The 16043-nt window shown below is 43.5% G+C and overlaps 1 protein-coding gene across 1 annotated transcript in view; it reads right to left on the reverse strand.

Annotated features, from left to right (window-relative positions):
* The window catches only part of LOC117040745 (sodium channel protein type 8 subunit alpha-like), a 107650-nt gene that overhangs the window by 77606 nt on the left and 14001 nt on the right, over positions 1 to 16043 (reverse strand). The window contains 1 exon segment of the mRNA XM_033138716.1: positions 241 to 570. Within this exon segment, the coding sequence (XP_032994607.1) occupies positions 241 to 516 (276 nt within the window). The 5' untranslated portion in view covers positions 517 to 570.

A 16043-nucleotide genomic window follows, 5' to 3' on the forward strand; every position in this document is an offset into this window, starting at 1 on the left:
AAGCTACGCATCGAGCTGTGTGCAGATTTTGCAGAGCTATCGGCTACCCCAACAAACGATCAGATACATTTCTTCCCCAACCCTGAAAAAAAAAATGAAGAGGAGATTCATATTTGAAAAGCCCACAGAAAAAGGTCCCCTTTCATATGCAGCAAGAGACTCTTGCCACCCCAAACCTGTAATTCCTCCTGGGGACAAAAAAGACTTGGGTTTTTAATAGGCTGGGTCTTGGTGACTCACTTTCTGCGTCAAATAGAAAGGGTCAAAGTCCTCCAGTGGCACAGCAACCAGGCCTTTTGGGATATCCCCATAGATGAAAGGCAAATTCTTCCCTGCCTCCAGGTCACTGTTTGGTTTTGGTTTGCTCTCTTCGTCGTCATCTCTGTGACTGCTGTCTTGCTTAGGGCGCTTCTTCTTCTTATCTTCTGCGATGCGCTTCTCGATGTTAGCCAAAGATTCCGGAGTGAAAGGTCGAAAACTATCAGGGCCTGGTGGTGCAAGCAGCCGCCCTGCCATTTTTTCATCCTGCAGAAACTTATTTAGTTATGATGCGCCCGGGATAGGTCAGCTCTGCAGAGGAGAGAACAGGACAGATGGTCACAAGTCAAATCCTCAACATACTGGTGGGTGAATTGAGTATTTTTGGAGGGAAGAATGAATGGGTCGTGTTGAGCCACATCCCCACTGAGATACCACCAACTGTTGCATTGGTTTTTACCATTCACCATTTGCATCTTCTCAAGGGGAGCGTTAAACAAAACTGCCTGAGACAACGAGCTCAACACATTCCCCTAGCCTCTCGCTTAAACCAGAGCTAGACAACATGGTACCCTCTGGATGTTGTCTAGGGTTGCCGTATTCCGGAGATCAAAAACCCAGACACCCCACCATCACCATCGGGGCACCTTCCCCACCATCCTGTATCTCCCTCACTCACACATCACCACCCCCGCCACTAACCCCTTCCTCGCCCACCTGCTCCCCCCTCCCCCCTCTCTTATCATTGCTGTCTTTGGCTTCCTGCTCACGAGGGGAGGCTGAGCGACCCTGGGAAGGTCACACAAGGCCAGGCAACTGCTGGGCCTGGGACAGAGCCTAGCGCGGTCCTGGGACTCCAACTCCCATCAGCCCCAGCCATCATGGTTAATGCTCAGAGATTATAAGAGCTGTAGTTCAAGAGCATCTTGAGAAGGGCCACAGGTTCCCCATCCCTGTTTTAAACTACTCAAGGTTGTCAAGTTCACTGGTCTATTATAGAACTCATGTAAAATGGCAGGTAATGTGGATGAACTCTCTACTACTTACTGTATTTTATGATACTTAGTACTGCCCTGACAACTCTACCTCTTCTGGAGACAGCTTTTTTAATATTAAGACCGGCCAACCACTCCAGAACTTTTAAATCCTATGGTCCTCCTATTACTATTTTCCTTCTGAGCAGCTTCATTTTGTGATGCCAAAAGTTCACTGGTGTTTCTCTAAAAACCGCTAATGCCTGAAGAGAAACATGGCGAAGTCTGCAACAGCAGGTTCCTTAATAAGAAGATGCCTAATGATGGACAAGTTACCCTGATTTTCCAGGACACTGTCTAGCTACAGGGTAGTATTAGTAATGTTCTGTGTTGTAGTCCCAGTTACATGGGACCTCCAGAGGTCCAACGAGCTTAACCAGAGTTCAACATGAATCAAGCATGCCCCAGAATTCACCACAATGCACTGGAGTTCCATGGCAAATGCCTGTGTGGTCCTTGGCATATAAGTCAATTTGGAAATACTTCACTGAAAGCAGAAAGACTGAGCACCACTGTGTCAGATTTAACCAAAGCTCCGCACAGGAACCATCTCTTTTTAAAGTATATTAAGGTAGGCATATTCAGGTTTGCATGCAACAGTTCAGCAACAACACCAGTGGCCCATCACTGTAAACCACAGTTAATGATTCACTATGAATGCTCCAACATGGGTTGTTTTGCTTCTCCCTGCTAATACACAGAGGAAACAAACCATGACCACTGGCTTAGTGTTATGTTCAAACCAATGACCATGGTTTGGAGTACAACAAAGCACAATCAGTAAGCCAAAACAAGCCTTGGCTTCAGATCACGGTTTGCTGAAAATGAAACAAACCACAATCCCTCTTTCAAAGGTAACTCTAAGTCAAAGACCTTGGTTTGATTCCCTCCAGTGCTAGCAGGATCAACTCATACACGGTAAACCATGGTTCACGGCTTACCATGATGTTTGAACATGGTCAGTACAACATTAGAACAATAACACCCCAACACTATAATTTTGGCACGAATGTATGTCAGTCAATGGTTTAAACATTATTGTTCTTACTTTTATGTTGGAGGATACAATTTTTGGCCCTGACACAAATGCACATGCACCACATGCTAACATCTTCATGTATGGAGCTTTTCTGAAAGCCAATGTTTAAATACATTTCAGGGATTAGTGAGTTTGATGGAGATGGGGACTGAGGAGGAGCCCATATCTATATGAAATATCTTCAAATGTTGGCTGATTTGCTCTAGTATATTTTTCCTCTTCCCTTTCCATCAAGCTGCCTGACTGAAATCCTATAGGGCGTTAGCAAGAAGTCAATCTCTGCCATCCACAGATTCAGCTAGCATTTTAAACTAGCAGATTATATCCTAACTCAGCGCCTTCTTTTTCACTTCTCCCTTGAACAGTACAATACAGGATCAAGCCACACAATCTCTTCATATTACTCACGCTATTGGAAGCCACAAGTATTGGAGTTAAGAACAGATTATACCGATAAAAGAAACCATGTGTCCCTGGTAAAATTTTGACCAGTAATGCTTGGATTTTTAACCTTTAAAGGATTTTATGGGTTTAGTTTGTTGGCTAGGGCAGGCGTGGGGAAACTGTGGTCCTCCAAACATTGTTAAAGACTCCCAACTTCCACCAACTGCAGCCAGCATGGCCAATGGCCAAGAATGCCCAACAACTTCTAGAGGCCACAGATTCCCCAGATCTAGTCTAGGGACCTGCATCTTGCTTTGGGTGCAAGAGGGATCCTGAGTTTACAAGCCTTTGAAATCAGGGAAAGAAGGGCAAATAATACTCACTATTCAGCATCCATACAGTACTAGGCAAAACCTGAACGCAACAACCTCCTGCATGGTTGAAACCTCCTGTATTATGTATTACATGCAAGTATTTGCTGGGGGTGGGGTGGGGGAAGGGGCTAGCTGAATACCTTTTCTAGGGTTGCCATTAAAAATAATGTTTGTTTCTATGCCTTAACAGCAGGCTGATCTTGCAGACATGAGCAGAAGATGATAACCCTTATCTTCATGCAGCAAAAAACTTCATTTGCTGCCGATTAATGCAGATAAGGCTTTTGCTCCAAGGACAAGAGCAGTTCAGGCTTTTTACTGATCAGTTGGCAACCCTGTGTCTGATCTCAATAGGGACCTATGCATATGAAGCCAAAATTAGGTGTTTTTTTTAATCAAAATGAATTTAATGCAAACTTTCTTCCCCCCCTCCCAAAAAAGCTGACCAAATTCCATTGCCAGTAAGAAAATACGTAAGATTTAAAAACAGAGATGCTACTAAGAAACTTCTTCTTTTTGGCAGGCATCATGAAAAGCAAACGAAGACATATTTGTTTGAAGGATGAGTCTAGAGAAATAAGTTTGCATTCTGCAGGGACTGCACAGTGTCCCCAGCAAAGAGGTCGCCAACCAGGTATGACGTGCTGTCAGACTGAATAAATAAGTGTGAGTCAGAAAAACAGAGTTTGTCTGCATCTGGTTCTCCTATGTAGAACAAACACACACAGAGATGCACAAGCAGGAAACCCACCCCCCCTGTAGTTTGACACCTTTGCCGGAGAAACAGGAAGGAGAATGTAACCGTGATTCAGGACTGACGATTCAGAGCTTTTCGCTCCGAAGGAAGGGGAGTGGAATTCTAGAAGCTGTGCACTGATGCAACGGCACTGCAGCACTGCAGACTGAAATACAACAGAGCACACGAGCTTTGGCACTTAAGGGAGCCGTCTAACTGCTGGACGGGCAGAGGGTTTTTTTAGGTGCAGAAATAATCCCGTTGCTTCGTGCACCAGACACAGAGGGACTAATTTGTAGAAACAAACAGAGATGATACAGATATTTTCAGCAAATAAGAGAAAGGCACATACAAATACAAAATGCTTTTTCACGTACAATTCTTACAGCAAAAAACAACTGACTAGTAAGGACCCCTTGAATAAGGAATGATGACTCAACATATTCCTTGAAGCCAATGATCCCCTACAGGGCCAAATCATTACGATGCAGCTATACCCGCATGGAGTCAGTCATCACCATAATTAAGAGGTCTGGTTTGCCTTCTTTACCCCTCTTAGCTCCGGCGCCACTGAAGACACCTAAGATTAACATCACCTTAACAGGAGTTTATTACTGTAGTGTAGCGACCAGACTGCTGAGATAACCCAGGCTCAAATCCACACTCAGCCATGAAGCTCACTGGATGACCTTGGACAAGTCACCATCTTCTAGCCTTCCCTACCTCACGGGGTTGTTGTGAGGAGATGCCACACTGAGGAAGGGTGGAAACCATACAACACCCCCATAAGCAAATGGTCTAATTTGTGTGCTGCATTTTGGACTGTCTGAGGACACACAACTGCAAAACGAGTAAGGCTGCAGCCTTTAACTGGCAGATCAGCTGGCTAAAGTTTTTCTTGATTCATCATAGGGAGTAATTTTATTTGATAAGGCTGCGAAGGCATTACCTGTTTGCTTTAAGGACATTTTAGCTCTGGTTTGTTACTGTAACGGATAACAAAAAAAAAGAGGAAAGATGACCAGTCCCGTCTAACAAAGAATGGCAGGTTTCTTCTTCTTCTTCTTCTTCTTTTCCATTACCTTCTTTGGCATATTAAAAAAGGCATCTGTAATGAGGTTTTGGTAATATGCCCATGTGTTTAAATTTGACTTATTAATAGATTAATCAGTTAAACATCATATGATTAATCAACCAAAACTTCTTTAATTGGCTGAGAGTGCTAAGCATGAGACAGTGAAATATTTACTTATGTGAAGTGACTATTGCAGTTTATCCAGAACAAGCATACAATACCAGTCAGTTGAAGCACGTTTCATCTGCAATTATAGTATCACCGATAAATCTCACCTCCAACCTTATAAAGCCAACAGAACAAGCAATCATAGCGAAAGGCAGAGTGATTTTGCCCAAGGCCACGCTAACAGAACTCTAATCAGGTCAACTATGCCCTGCAGGACCATTCCGCCACCTGAGATTCTCATTGTCTCTCAGGAGATAGGGAGGTTTAATCCTTTAATCAATTTCCAACACTGCACAGATACACAATGCAAGGAAATGAATGGGACAAGCCATTTTAAAAAGTCCAGGGGCTTATGAGAAATTTAATAATAATAATAATAATAATAATAATAATAATAATAATAATAATAATAATAACCCTAACACCCTTCATCCATAGATTTCAGGGCAGAAGAAGAAGAGTTTGGATTTGATATCCCGCTTTTCACTACCCGAAGGAGTCTCAAAGCAGCTAACATTCTCCTTTCCCTTCCTCCCCCACAACAAACACTCTGTGAGGTGAGTGGGGCTGAGAGACTTCAAAGAAGTGTGACTAGCCCAAGGTCACCCAGCAGCTGCATGTGGAGGATTGGAGACACGAACCCGGTTCCCCAGATTACGAGTCTACCACTCTTAACCACTACACCACACTGGCAGTTCACAACATGCTGTAAAATCACAATAAAAAACCACAAAGTAAATAATAAAATTAAGAACAACCACAAACCAATATACCAATGGTAGCCTAGCCATCAAATTCTATGGAGACTTACTCCCACCCTCAAAATCTGCTGTCCCTATTTACTCCCAGCCAGTGGATTGCTTTTGACACTGGGGAAGGACAGGTTTAAAGAGGCCTTTGCCCCCATAGCGGTCAACTTTTTCCTTTTTTTAAGGGAAATTCCCTTATTCCGAAAAGGATTACTCGCAAGAAAAGGGAAAAGTTGGCAGCTATGCTTTGCCCTTGCTGTAATCTGAATACCCCCTCCCTGCAAAAAAAAAAAAAAAACAACCAATCCCAGTCATTGACCAAAGTTTTTATCTTGTACAGTACTTTTATGTTGTGAACTGCCCCTGAGATCTGTGAATGAAGGATGGTATACGAATTTAATAAACACATAAAATAAATCTTGTGTGATATTATGGCACTGCATAGGGCCACTTTATGAGCCTTATAGCTGCAGAAGTCTTCCGTCTACTCCATGGTTATTTTGACTGGCACAAATGAAATGGGAAGCGATGATGGAATTCTTGGGATTCACTCAAGAAAACACCAAGTAAAGGCATAAAGTAAATACTGGAGAAGACTCATGAGGGTCCAGAGGAACTCCTTGGGCACACCCACATCATTTCCTCAATGGAGAGCTGGAATATTCCTTAACCATGGTTCAAAGATCCATCTGAAGCACACAGAGAGATTCTTGCTACAGCCTTTGATAGGGAGGCGGGAGACCCCTCATGCTATGTAAGCGTGGAACCCACACAAGGAGGAGCTACAAATACTTGAACCACAATGCCTCTTGGTTGCTGTGAAGCAAGGGGGAAAGCCTCTTATATGACAGTGTTCTTTGTGCGATTGTGGTGACTGGAGTGAACAGATCAAACAATCCATTGGACTGGAGTGAACAGATCAAACAATCCATTGGACATAAGGAAAACAAAGGGGTTTGACACAAGGAAAATAAACCCACCAACTTCAGGGATTCCAAAACTCCACAGCACCATGGACCACTTGAAAAATTGCTGAGCGACTTGGCAGATCACTTACAGATTTTTCTGCCCGTTGTAGCAATTGTAATGTGCTGTGTGATCTTTAATTCAGTTTTTACAGACATAGTGTAAAGGAAGCTTGCAGGCCCCTGGCAGTCTGTGGGGCACAGTTTGGTACCCCCTGCATTACTATGTTAAAATAAAGAGCCGTTTCCCCTCGTGGTCCAGTCCCAATGACATTTGAACAGCATTTCTTAATTCCAAGCAAAATGTAGCCATTTGGGTGGTGGTGACCAATGCTAGCCAAATAGGGAAGTGGCCCATAGCAATGTTGTAAGCCTGGGTTAGCAACTTTTCCTTACTGTGTCCTTCCTGGTCCTTCTACCCAAACAGCAGCTTTGAAATGGGAAAATTCTGAAAATGTGCTGCTCACAGTTTAATTTATATCACAGCTGTCCTTGCCCTGAGTCGATGGTAAGGTGTTGCATATCTCCTCCTGATCACTACCCCAACAACCAAACTGTTCACCTAGAAAGGAAATAAAACAAACTGAATAATCAGATAATGGGGGACCAGAGAAGAGAGGGAGCTTTGAGGCAAGGTCTGGAAGGCAGGTCCTGTGACAGCAGCCTTAAAGGAACTGGGAATCTAAGGTTTCAGTCTTGCGAAAATAAAATGGCGGAAAGAAGGACATATGCTGACGATACATAAATATTTCAAAGGATGTCAGAAAGAAGGAGGAAAGCAAGTTGTTCACTGTTCCCAAAGAGAGAAAACAATGGATTCAAAAAAGCTTAAGATGGGCTTTAAGAAGAAATGCGGAAAGGAAATTTGCCAGCAATGCTATCCAGCAGGGGAACAAGAATGTTGCATTCCCTGGGGAGCACTGGTAGTATAAGGACAGCACATCTGGGCTAAGAGCACACGTTTCAATGACTCATGGGACCCTTAGAAGATTAGACCAATTCATGGACGATAAAGCTATCAGACCCAATAGCTATATTCCAACTCCACGGTCAGAGGCAGTATGCCTATGGGATGCCTGAAAGCAGGAATGGAGCTGAACAGAAGTGTAATCAACCAGTTGCCTCCAGGAAGCCCAGCAGCAAGACTCAAAGGTGGTGGCCTTCTCCTATTGTTGTGTAGTAGCCACAGCTAGCTTTATGTTCAATTAATTTGTCTTTATTCTCTTTTCAAACAGTCTGAACTAGTGGCCACCACATTGCACAGCTTCAATAGTTAACTAGTGCTTGTTTACACATCACCAAAAAAAGAGAGTGTGTATGTCTGTGTATTTGCATAAAATTAGTATAAAATAGCAATCCAATGCATCTCACTATGGTGCGGAAGCCTGACCAGGCACCCCGTGTGGCTCTTCAATCTGCTGTCTGTTCAGAGGCTGTTGATGGGCAAATTTAAGGTCCTCCCTGCTCTCCCTTCCTATTGCTCTTTATCTTAAAACTGAACTCAAACTAAGCAGCCTTTCAAAGAGGGCTGTCCCCTGATAAGCCCTCCAAACTGAAGGCTTCCTTCTGCAAAGCTGGCCACCCAAACTCCCACATACACAAACATCCACCAGCATGGTTGCCAGGTCATCAGTGGTTATCTTCAATCTTTTAATGGTGGTGCTGTGGGTTAAACCACAGAACCTAGGGCTTGCCGATCAGAAGGTCGGTGGTTCAAATCCCCATGACGGGGTGAGCTCCCATTGCTCGGTCCCAGCTCCTGCCAACCTAGCAGTTCGAAAGCATGTCACAGTGCAAGTAGATAAATAGGTACCGCTCTGGCAGGAAGGTAAACGGTGTTTCTGTGTGCTGCTCTGGTTCACCAGAAGTGGCTTAGTTATGCTGGCCACATGACCCGGAAGCTGTACACCGGCTCCCTCGGCCAAAAAAGCGAGATGAGCGCCGCAACCCCAGAGTCATCCACGACTGGAGCTAATGGTCAGGGGTCCCTTTACCCTTTACCTTTTTTTACCTGCCCCTTGATCTCAAGGATGAAGCCTCTCATCCCTTGCTCCCTGGATTTTTTTTTTTTTTTTACATTCCTCACACACATGAGAAATTGCCTGCTGATATCAGTACCAACATCATTTGCTTCATGGCCTAAGATTTCTCCCTCTCCCCTGCAGATTCCAATAAAAACACTTCTCAGAAAACATAATATCTGGAATGCCAAAGAAATGTTGGTTGATAAAATCAGATTGTTGCAAATGTTTCATTTTGCATTGATTATGGAGGGAATCGATTTATGAAATTGTAGAGCGTGACATTTAAAATTTCACTGCCTAAAGGGTGATTCTCCTTGTGCAAGCAGCTAGCGGAAGGAGCATGAAGGTGCACACTTCTAATTGTGTGAGTGCTTATGCAAAGCTCTGCATACCTGCAAGTGGAACTATGATGTTCCTGCCAATGGATCAACATTTTTGCACTCCCCCCCCCTTGACTCTGTACCACAAGGCACTTTATGTTATTTATTTATTTCAGAAGATTTATAAACTGCTCACACTATAAAATATCTGAGCAATGTACAAAAAGCAAAAAATAAGTATGCAACAGACACCAGAAATAATGCATTTTAAATGGCAGAATAGCCACAGAAAATGATCAGTGGACTATTATTATTATTATTATTATTATTAGTGAGAAAAGCACTGGGCAATTTTTTTAAAAAGTCTGAAAGGGTGCATCTGAACAAAAAGATTGTTGGAGTATGGCCTCTCTCAGAACTTGATCCAGTTCTCTAATTCCTACTCCTGCTACCTTATTCCTTGCTGTGGCCAGTAAAGCAGAGGCTGTTACAGCGCTTAGGCAAAAATAATAAGTGTTCATCTACTGCATCATTGCTCAGGACTTCCCTTCCATCTGTCTTTTGCCCTGTTGCATTTTGGTTATACACAGTACTGTGTGGTCGTGATATATTATGCAGATTAAGGATATTTGCATACATCTCCTCAGTTCTTCATAATATAATCTGTTTCTATCATTCAGGTTTTCAAGTATCACAGGAACTGTCAACAGGGGAAAGGCAGATAAAAAAGGGACAGATATTGGGGGGGGGGGTGCTTTGAGGGGTTACAATGACAAGGACTTGCAACTTGGACATCCAAGATTCTAGAGGTGCTAATCTCTGTGCCCGATAGTACCTGGCCTTTTGCAACAAACCAACAGAGCACATAACCTTCTAGTTATATACGACTCCAATCTGGGTGCATACCTTTGTGCTGTACTTGAACATTTATAAGAATCATAGGAAGCTGCCTTATAGTGAGTCAGATCATCGGTTCAGCTGTCTCAGTGCTGTTTACACTGATTGGGGGATGCCAGGGATTGAACCTGTGACTTCCTGCACACAAAGCCATTTTCAGCATACATCCCTAGTGCAGCAACTCCGGGTGTGATATTGAGAATGCCAGACTTTCCCAGGTATTGCTGAAATCAATGAAACACTACCAATGGCCAGGACCCTCTCGACTACAATGTCTCCTGGTGAGCACGGATTTGCAGGGCCAGCCCTCCCATGAGTCAGAGTGTGAGGCAGCAATTTCTGAGGGGCAAAAAAGGTCTAGAAAGGTGTGTCATGGGGTCTGCCCTGCAGCCCTGAGCTAGCTTGCTGCACTAGCATGGCTGGCACACTAAGGAGGTGACCTGAGTTAACCCACCTCAAGTGGGTTAACTCTTCCAACTCTATGATTCTATGATTCTGTTTCCTGCTTGGCAGGGGTTTGGACTGGGTGGCCCTTGTGGTCTCTTCCAACTCTATGATACTATGACATGCTACACCCACTCCACCGGGGTGTGGGCCTAGATCTGAGGCAGAGGGGAAGCATTGGTGGCACGTCTTGCCTCAGGCACCAAAGGGGCTTGGGCTGGCCCTGTGAATTTGCCACTATCATTCATACCTTGGTAACTTTTCAGTTGATAACTTCTAATCCAGTGTTCGAAATCAGCCAGGCGCATTTTGCACCTGGCTTTCAACCACTTGCGACCAAATGAAGATGCCTAGGTGCCAGGGTGGTGCTGGCCATCTCCACCACCTGTGGATCGTTGGATCTGGACTGTTTTCACACACTAATGCCCCATCCTGTAGAATTCTATCAGTTATATTTTATCTGCACAATCGCACAATGAATTTCTGGAACCCCATTGCTTTTTCTGTGCAGCCTGAACAAGAGCAGACACCATTCAGAAAAAGAGGTCGGAATAGGCCAATATATATGTGGACAGTCGCTGGATCAAGTGACTTTTCTTCTTTAAGTTCTCAAAGTTCCTAACCTAGCTCAAGGTTGTCATTTGAACAAGCCAGACGTTTAACTGAGAATCCATCACATCATATGCAGAACTGGCCAAGATGATGGGGAAGATCCGGAACCAAGGCGACCAGAGGTTCCTGAATGATTGGAGTAAATTTATTGACTATTAAAGAGACAACTGCAAAAGTTTAAAGACACTAACAGGATTGACATAGTTCCTACAACATAAGACATTAGTAGTTTCTGACCATGAACTGGAGGGGACTAAGATATGAGAAGGGACAGAGACGTTCAGCAGAAAGGCGCATACAGCTAATTGGAATTACAAAACCATTTGAAGGGAGGGAGGGAAGTCACGAGCTCGGCGGAGCAAATGCATTTGGTTTATTATTGTAAGGTGGTTATTATAATGTTTGTTTAATTGAAAATAATAAAAATTATTTAAAAAGAGAATCCATCACAGTCAGTCCATCGTTTGAAAAATAAGACTTGAGAGCCATCTTATGCCAAAATGGCAACTGCAACCTTGGTTTAAGGAGTCATGTGGTGCCTAGATGTTATATTTGAGTTTCCAACACCATTAACCATAAAGAAGTGAAAAGTGCCTAGTGAAAAGTGCCACCACACACCCTCTGACGGGAAAGGGGCGCATGCAGCATGTGACATTAGTGCTCAGGGCTGTCCCCAACACATGTTGCTGCCTGAGGCAAAGGACAAGATCCCTGTGGCGTTTACCCTCTTATGCTAGTGACGTCATTCCAGTATGCGAGTGAAAGAGTTAAATATTTGTTAAATGACTGTCCAATGAAGACCCAGAGGGCGGAGTCATCTGTGGTATAAAATTGAAGCACAGGGGTTTTCAGAGTCAGTCAGTCAGAGAGTTGGTCAAGTCTGTGAGTTGAGTGAAACAGTGTGTCAGTTTAGACAGAGAGTCAGTGTAAGAGCTTTAGCTAGTCAGACAGTGTGTGAGAGTCTGAGCTAAGAACCTAGACAGTTCAGCTGGGAACTGGGAGGTGGTTGGTTCGATAGGAAAGTATAGGACGGTATAGGAATCATTCAGCCCGGACACTGAGATCCAGTGCCGAGGGCCTTCTGGCGGTTCCCTCACTGCGAGAAGCAAAGCTACAGGGAACCAGGCAGAGGGCCTTCTCGGTAGTGGCGCCCGCCCTGTGGAACGCCCTCCCATCACAGGTCAAGGAGATAAACAACTACCTGACATTCAGAAAATACCTGAAGGCAGCCCTTTTTAGGGAAGTTTTTAATGTGTGATATTTTTGTATCTGATTTTTGTTGGAAGCCGCCCAGAGTGGCTGGGGAAATCCAGCCAGATGGGCGGGGTACAAATAATAAATATTATTATAGGAAGGTATAGGCCGGTATAGGAATTAGCGAAGAGATATTGACAAGATATTATCTAAGAACTTAAGCAAAGCACTGTAATCGAAACCATAAGCTTGTTACTGTTTGAAAAATAAACTTGTTCTTTTTGGTTCAGTTTTAAAACCCTGACTGGACTCAGTGGTTACCAGGGAGTACCTGGTTGGTGGCAGTGGGACAGTGGGACAGTGGTGGCACAGGGATCAATGGTCCGTTAAACGACTGGGGACCCTGTGTGAATGCCACAATCCCCCTTCCACTATTCCACATACAGTAGTGGACTGGGGTCACCAGGCTAGTTTAGGAGGTGCACGAGAAGCTGTGTGGCACATACAGGTAAGCTCAGCAGCAACGGTTGTAGGCGGGAGGCTTCTGCCATTTCCCCTGACATCTGCCACCTGAGGCAAATCTGCCACTCTGCCTTATGGTAGGGTCAGACCTGCCGGTGCTGTTTGCTTTTCCCTTTCAACCCCAAAAGGGCATTCGGGACAGCTTACAAGAAAAGCGCACACAGGCGCACACGCAACAATCCCTCTCGTTAAAATATCAACACTATAGATTCACCAGTCCAATTAAATCCATTGACAGAATACTCAGCAACCTCACCCAAATAAAATAAAAAGCAGTGTGTGTGCCAGAGGGAGAAACAGGGCGAGAGTGATCCTACATAATTCCAGTTAATCTAAAGATCAACCAGGTAAAAATACCTGTAATATCAATCTCTGAATTTAGTCGAGGACAGGTCTAAATTCTCTCCATGACAATTTCACACACTACTGATATACCACTTTCACATGCAGCTCTAAAAAATAAAAAATAAACAATTCCACACAAAATTCTTTGAAAAAATATACTAACATTTTAGCCTGAGGCTGCCTCTTTCCCTCCCTCCTTCCTATTTTAGCTGGAAAGTGCAGAAACTGTCATATATGTGTAAAAATGTGTTCCCAAATACCTGTGATGACATGTCATCCCTTCCAGGTAAACTGTACAAGGCGGGGAAAGGATGTCTGCTCCCATAGAACACCTTTCCAGCTGTCCCAAGCGGCCTACGACCTGAAAAAACCGAGGCAGGGTTGAAAAGAGTCTAAAAGACAACTCTCAAACCAGATTCCAAAGCAGACCACATTCCAATCCATTTAATCAGGATCTGTGAATTGGGCGAGTTTAGGTTAGAATGCAGACCTGCCCACCCTCACCTTCCTAATTACACTTAAAAAATAATAATAATATTTTTTATTAGTTTCTTGGTTTACAAAAGTGTGTGCATTGTCCTTTTTCAGATTGTAAAGTCTTTTCTACAGCTCAGTTACGCTTGACATATGGTTTCTAGGTTTTGATTGTGTCAGTAGTTGCATGTATTTAACTAGCGGGTGCCTTCCTTGGGTTTATCAGGAGCGACACATTTCACACACAGCTTTATCCAATTTACCTAATCGTGTGTCCTCCAGGAAAGACGGCGCTGCCATTTCTCAAAGTGGTACTGCCATTATTTATCTGCAGGACGTTATTAATCAAGAAGGCCGAAAAGGATAGGTCCATCAATATCTTTCAGTGCTCGTGGAGCAATGGCAAAAGGAGGCTATTGCCGCCATGCCCTGCTTAAAGTCTTCCCAGATGCATCTGGTTGACCAGTGTAGAAAACAGGATGCTGGATTTGATGGAGCTTTCGTCTAATCCAGCAGGGCTCTCCTTAAGTGCTGAGCAAGAATGTAGGAGGCTGAACGTCTCCAAATATCCTGGCTCCACACCGAAGCACTACAGGCTGAAGCTGATCCAAGACGTTATGACAAGAGTAGCTTCCAGCTGCAGTCCTATGCACATTTACTTGCAAGTATGCCCCCACTGAATACTGTGGGGTTTACTTTTGAGTAAACAGGATCAGTTTCATGTTAAGAACGGATCTCCGGACCAAATTAAGTTCTTAACCCGAGGTACCACTGTAATAATAATAATAATAATAATAATAATAATAATAATAATAATAATTATTATTATTATTATTATTATTATTTGTACCCCGCCCATCTGGCTGGATTTCCCCAGCCACTCTGGGCGGCTTCCAACAAAAATCAGATACAAAAATATTACACATTAAAAACTTCCCTGAAAAGGGCTGCCTTCAGGTATTTTCTGAATGTCAGGTAGTTGTTTATCTCCTTGACCTGTGATGGGAGGGCTGTAGATTAGCCATTACTTGGATCTAACAGAAATGAATTTAGAATCTGGATGTTAAGCAAGAATTGAGTCTCACCAAGTAGTGCTTTAACAGAATTTGCCAAAGGACTGTTCCTAAACCCAAACAAAGCTAGTAAAAATGTTCCATTTGCAGCAATCTTTGTACCAGAGTTTGGATTCTGTATGAGTACCTATAGCTGCATACTGGGAAGTAAGTGCCCTTGATTTCAGCAAGACTTACCTCTATATGGGTATTGTCAAGGACCACAACTTATTGTCTTTAAAATGTGGCCTATTGATTTGATTTTGAGAAATTGGATTTTTAGTTATTAGCGGCTAATCCGTATAAAGGTCTATGGCAGGGATGAGGAACCTGCGGTCCACCACATGCTGTTGGATGACAGAATCATAGAATCATAGAGTTGGAAGAGACCACAAGGGCCATCCAGTCCAACCCCCTGCCAAGCAGGAAACACCATCAAAGCATTCCTGACAGGTGGCTGTCAAACCTCCGCTTAAAGACCTCCAAAGAAGGAGACTCCACCACACTCCTTGGCAGCAAATTCCACTGCCGAACAGCTCTTACTGTCAGGAAGTTCTTCCTAATGTTTAGGTGGAATCTTCTTCCTTGTAGTTTGAATCCATTGCCCCATGTCCGCTTCTCTGGAGCAGCAGAAAACAACCTTTCTCCCTCCTCCATATGATATCCTTTTATATATTTGAACATGATCCAACATCCATGACCATTTGCCATGCTGAGGCTAATGGGATTTGGAGTTCAGCAAAAACTGCAGAGCCACAGGTTTCTCACCTCTGGGGTCTATGGCAACAACCAGTGTAGAAAGCCATGCACCGCAGTACGACTGGAGTAAAGGAGATGTGTTAAGAAGCCGAATTAGAAAACCGCTGACTGAGGTTTGATAGCTTACTTAGATGCCTCCAGGATGGAATTGTGGGGTTCAGGAAAGCACTATCCATGAACACATCTGCGTATATCCCTGCTTCAATTATTTAATTTTCCAGGCCTTCCATTACCAACATCACATTATTTTTTCAAGTGTTCCCTACAGTCCATTTAGTGCTGCATTATGAAGTTATTACCATCAATAATTAAAAGTCCATTGTGCAAAATAAATGAACAGATGAAAATTTTGAGGTCGGATCCATGCTTCAGTGAGGACACACATGTGAGTGTCTGTGTATATGTTTTACAATTCTCCCTTGGGGAGAATCTTACATATGCAATGTACATTTCACCACAGAATAAATAACGATAAAATACTCACGTCTCTAAGCTGGTTGTGTGTTTGTGTGTGTCATATTAGATGCTCATTAAACAAAATTAATACATGTAGTTTTTATGTCACCTTTGAGTGGGCAAAGCAATTTATATTCTCAGACAATTTCATTCATTCTCGCA

The sequence above is a fragment of the Lacerta agilis genome, chromosome 2 (assembly GCF_009819535.1).
Source record: "Lacerta agilis isolate rLacAgi1 chromosome 2, rLacAgi1.pri, whole genome shotgun sequence".
Lineage (NCBI taxonomy): Eukaryota > Metazoa > Chordata > Lepidosauria > Squamata > Lacertidae > Lacerta > Lacerta agilis.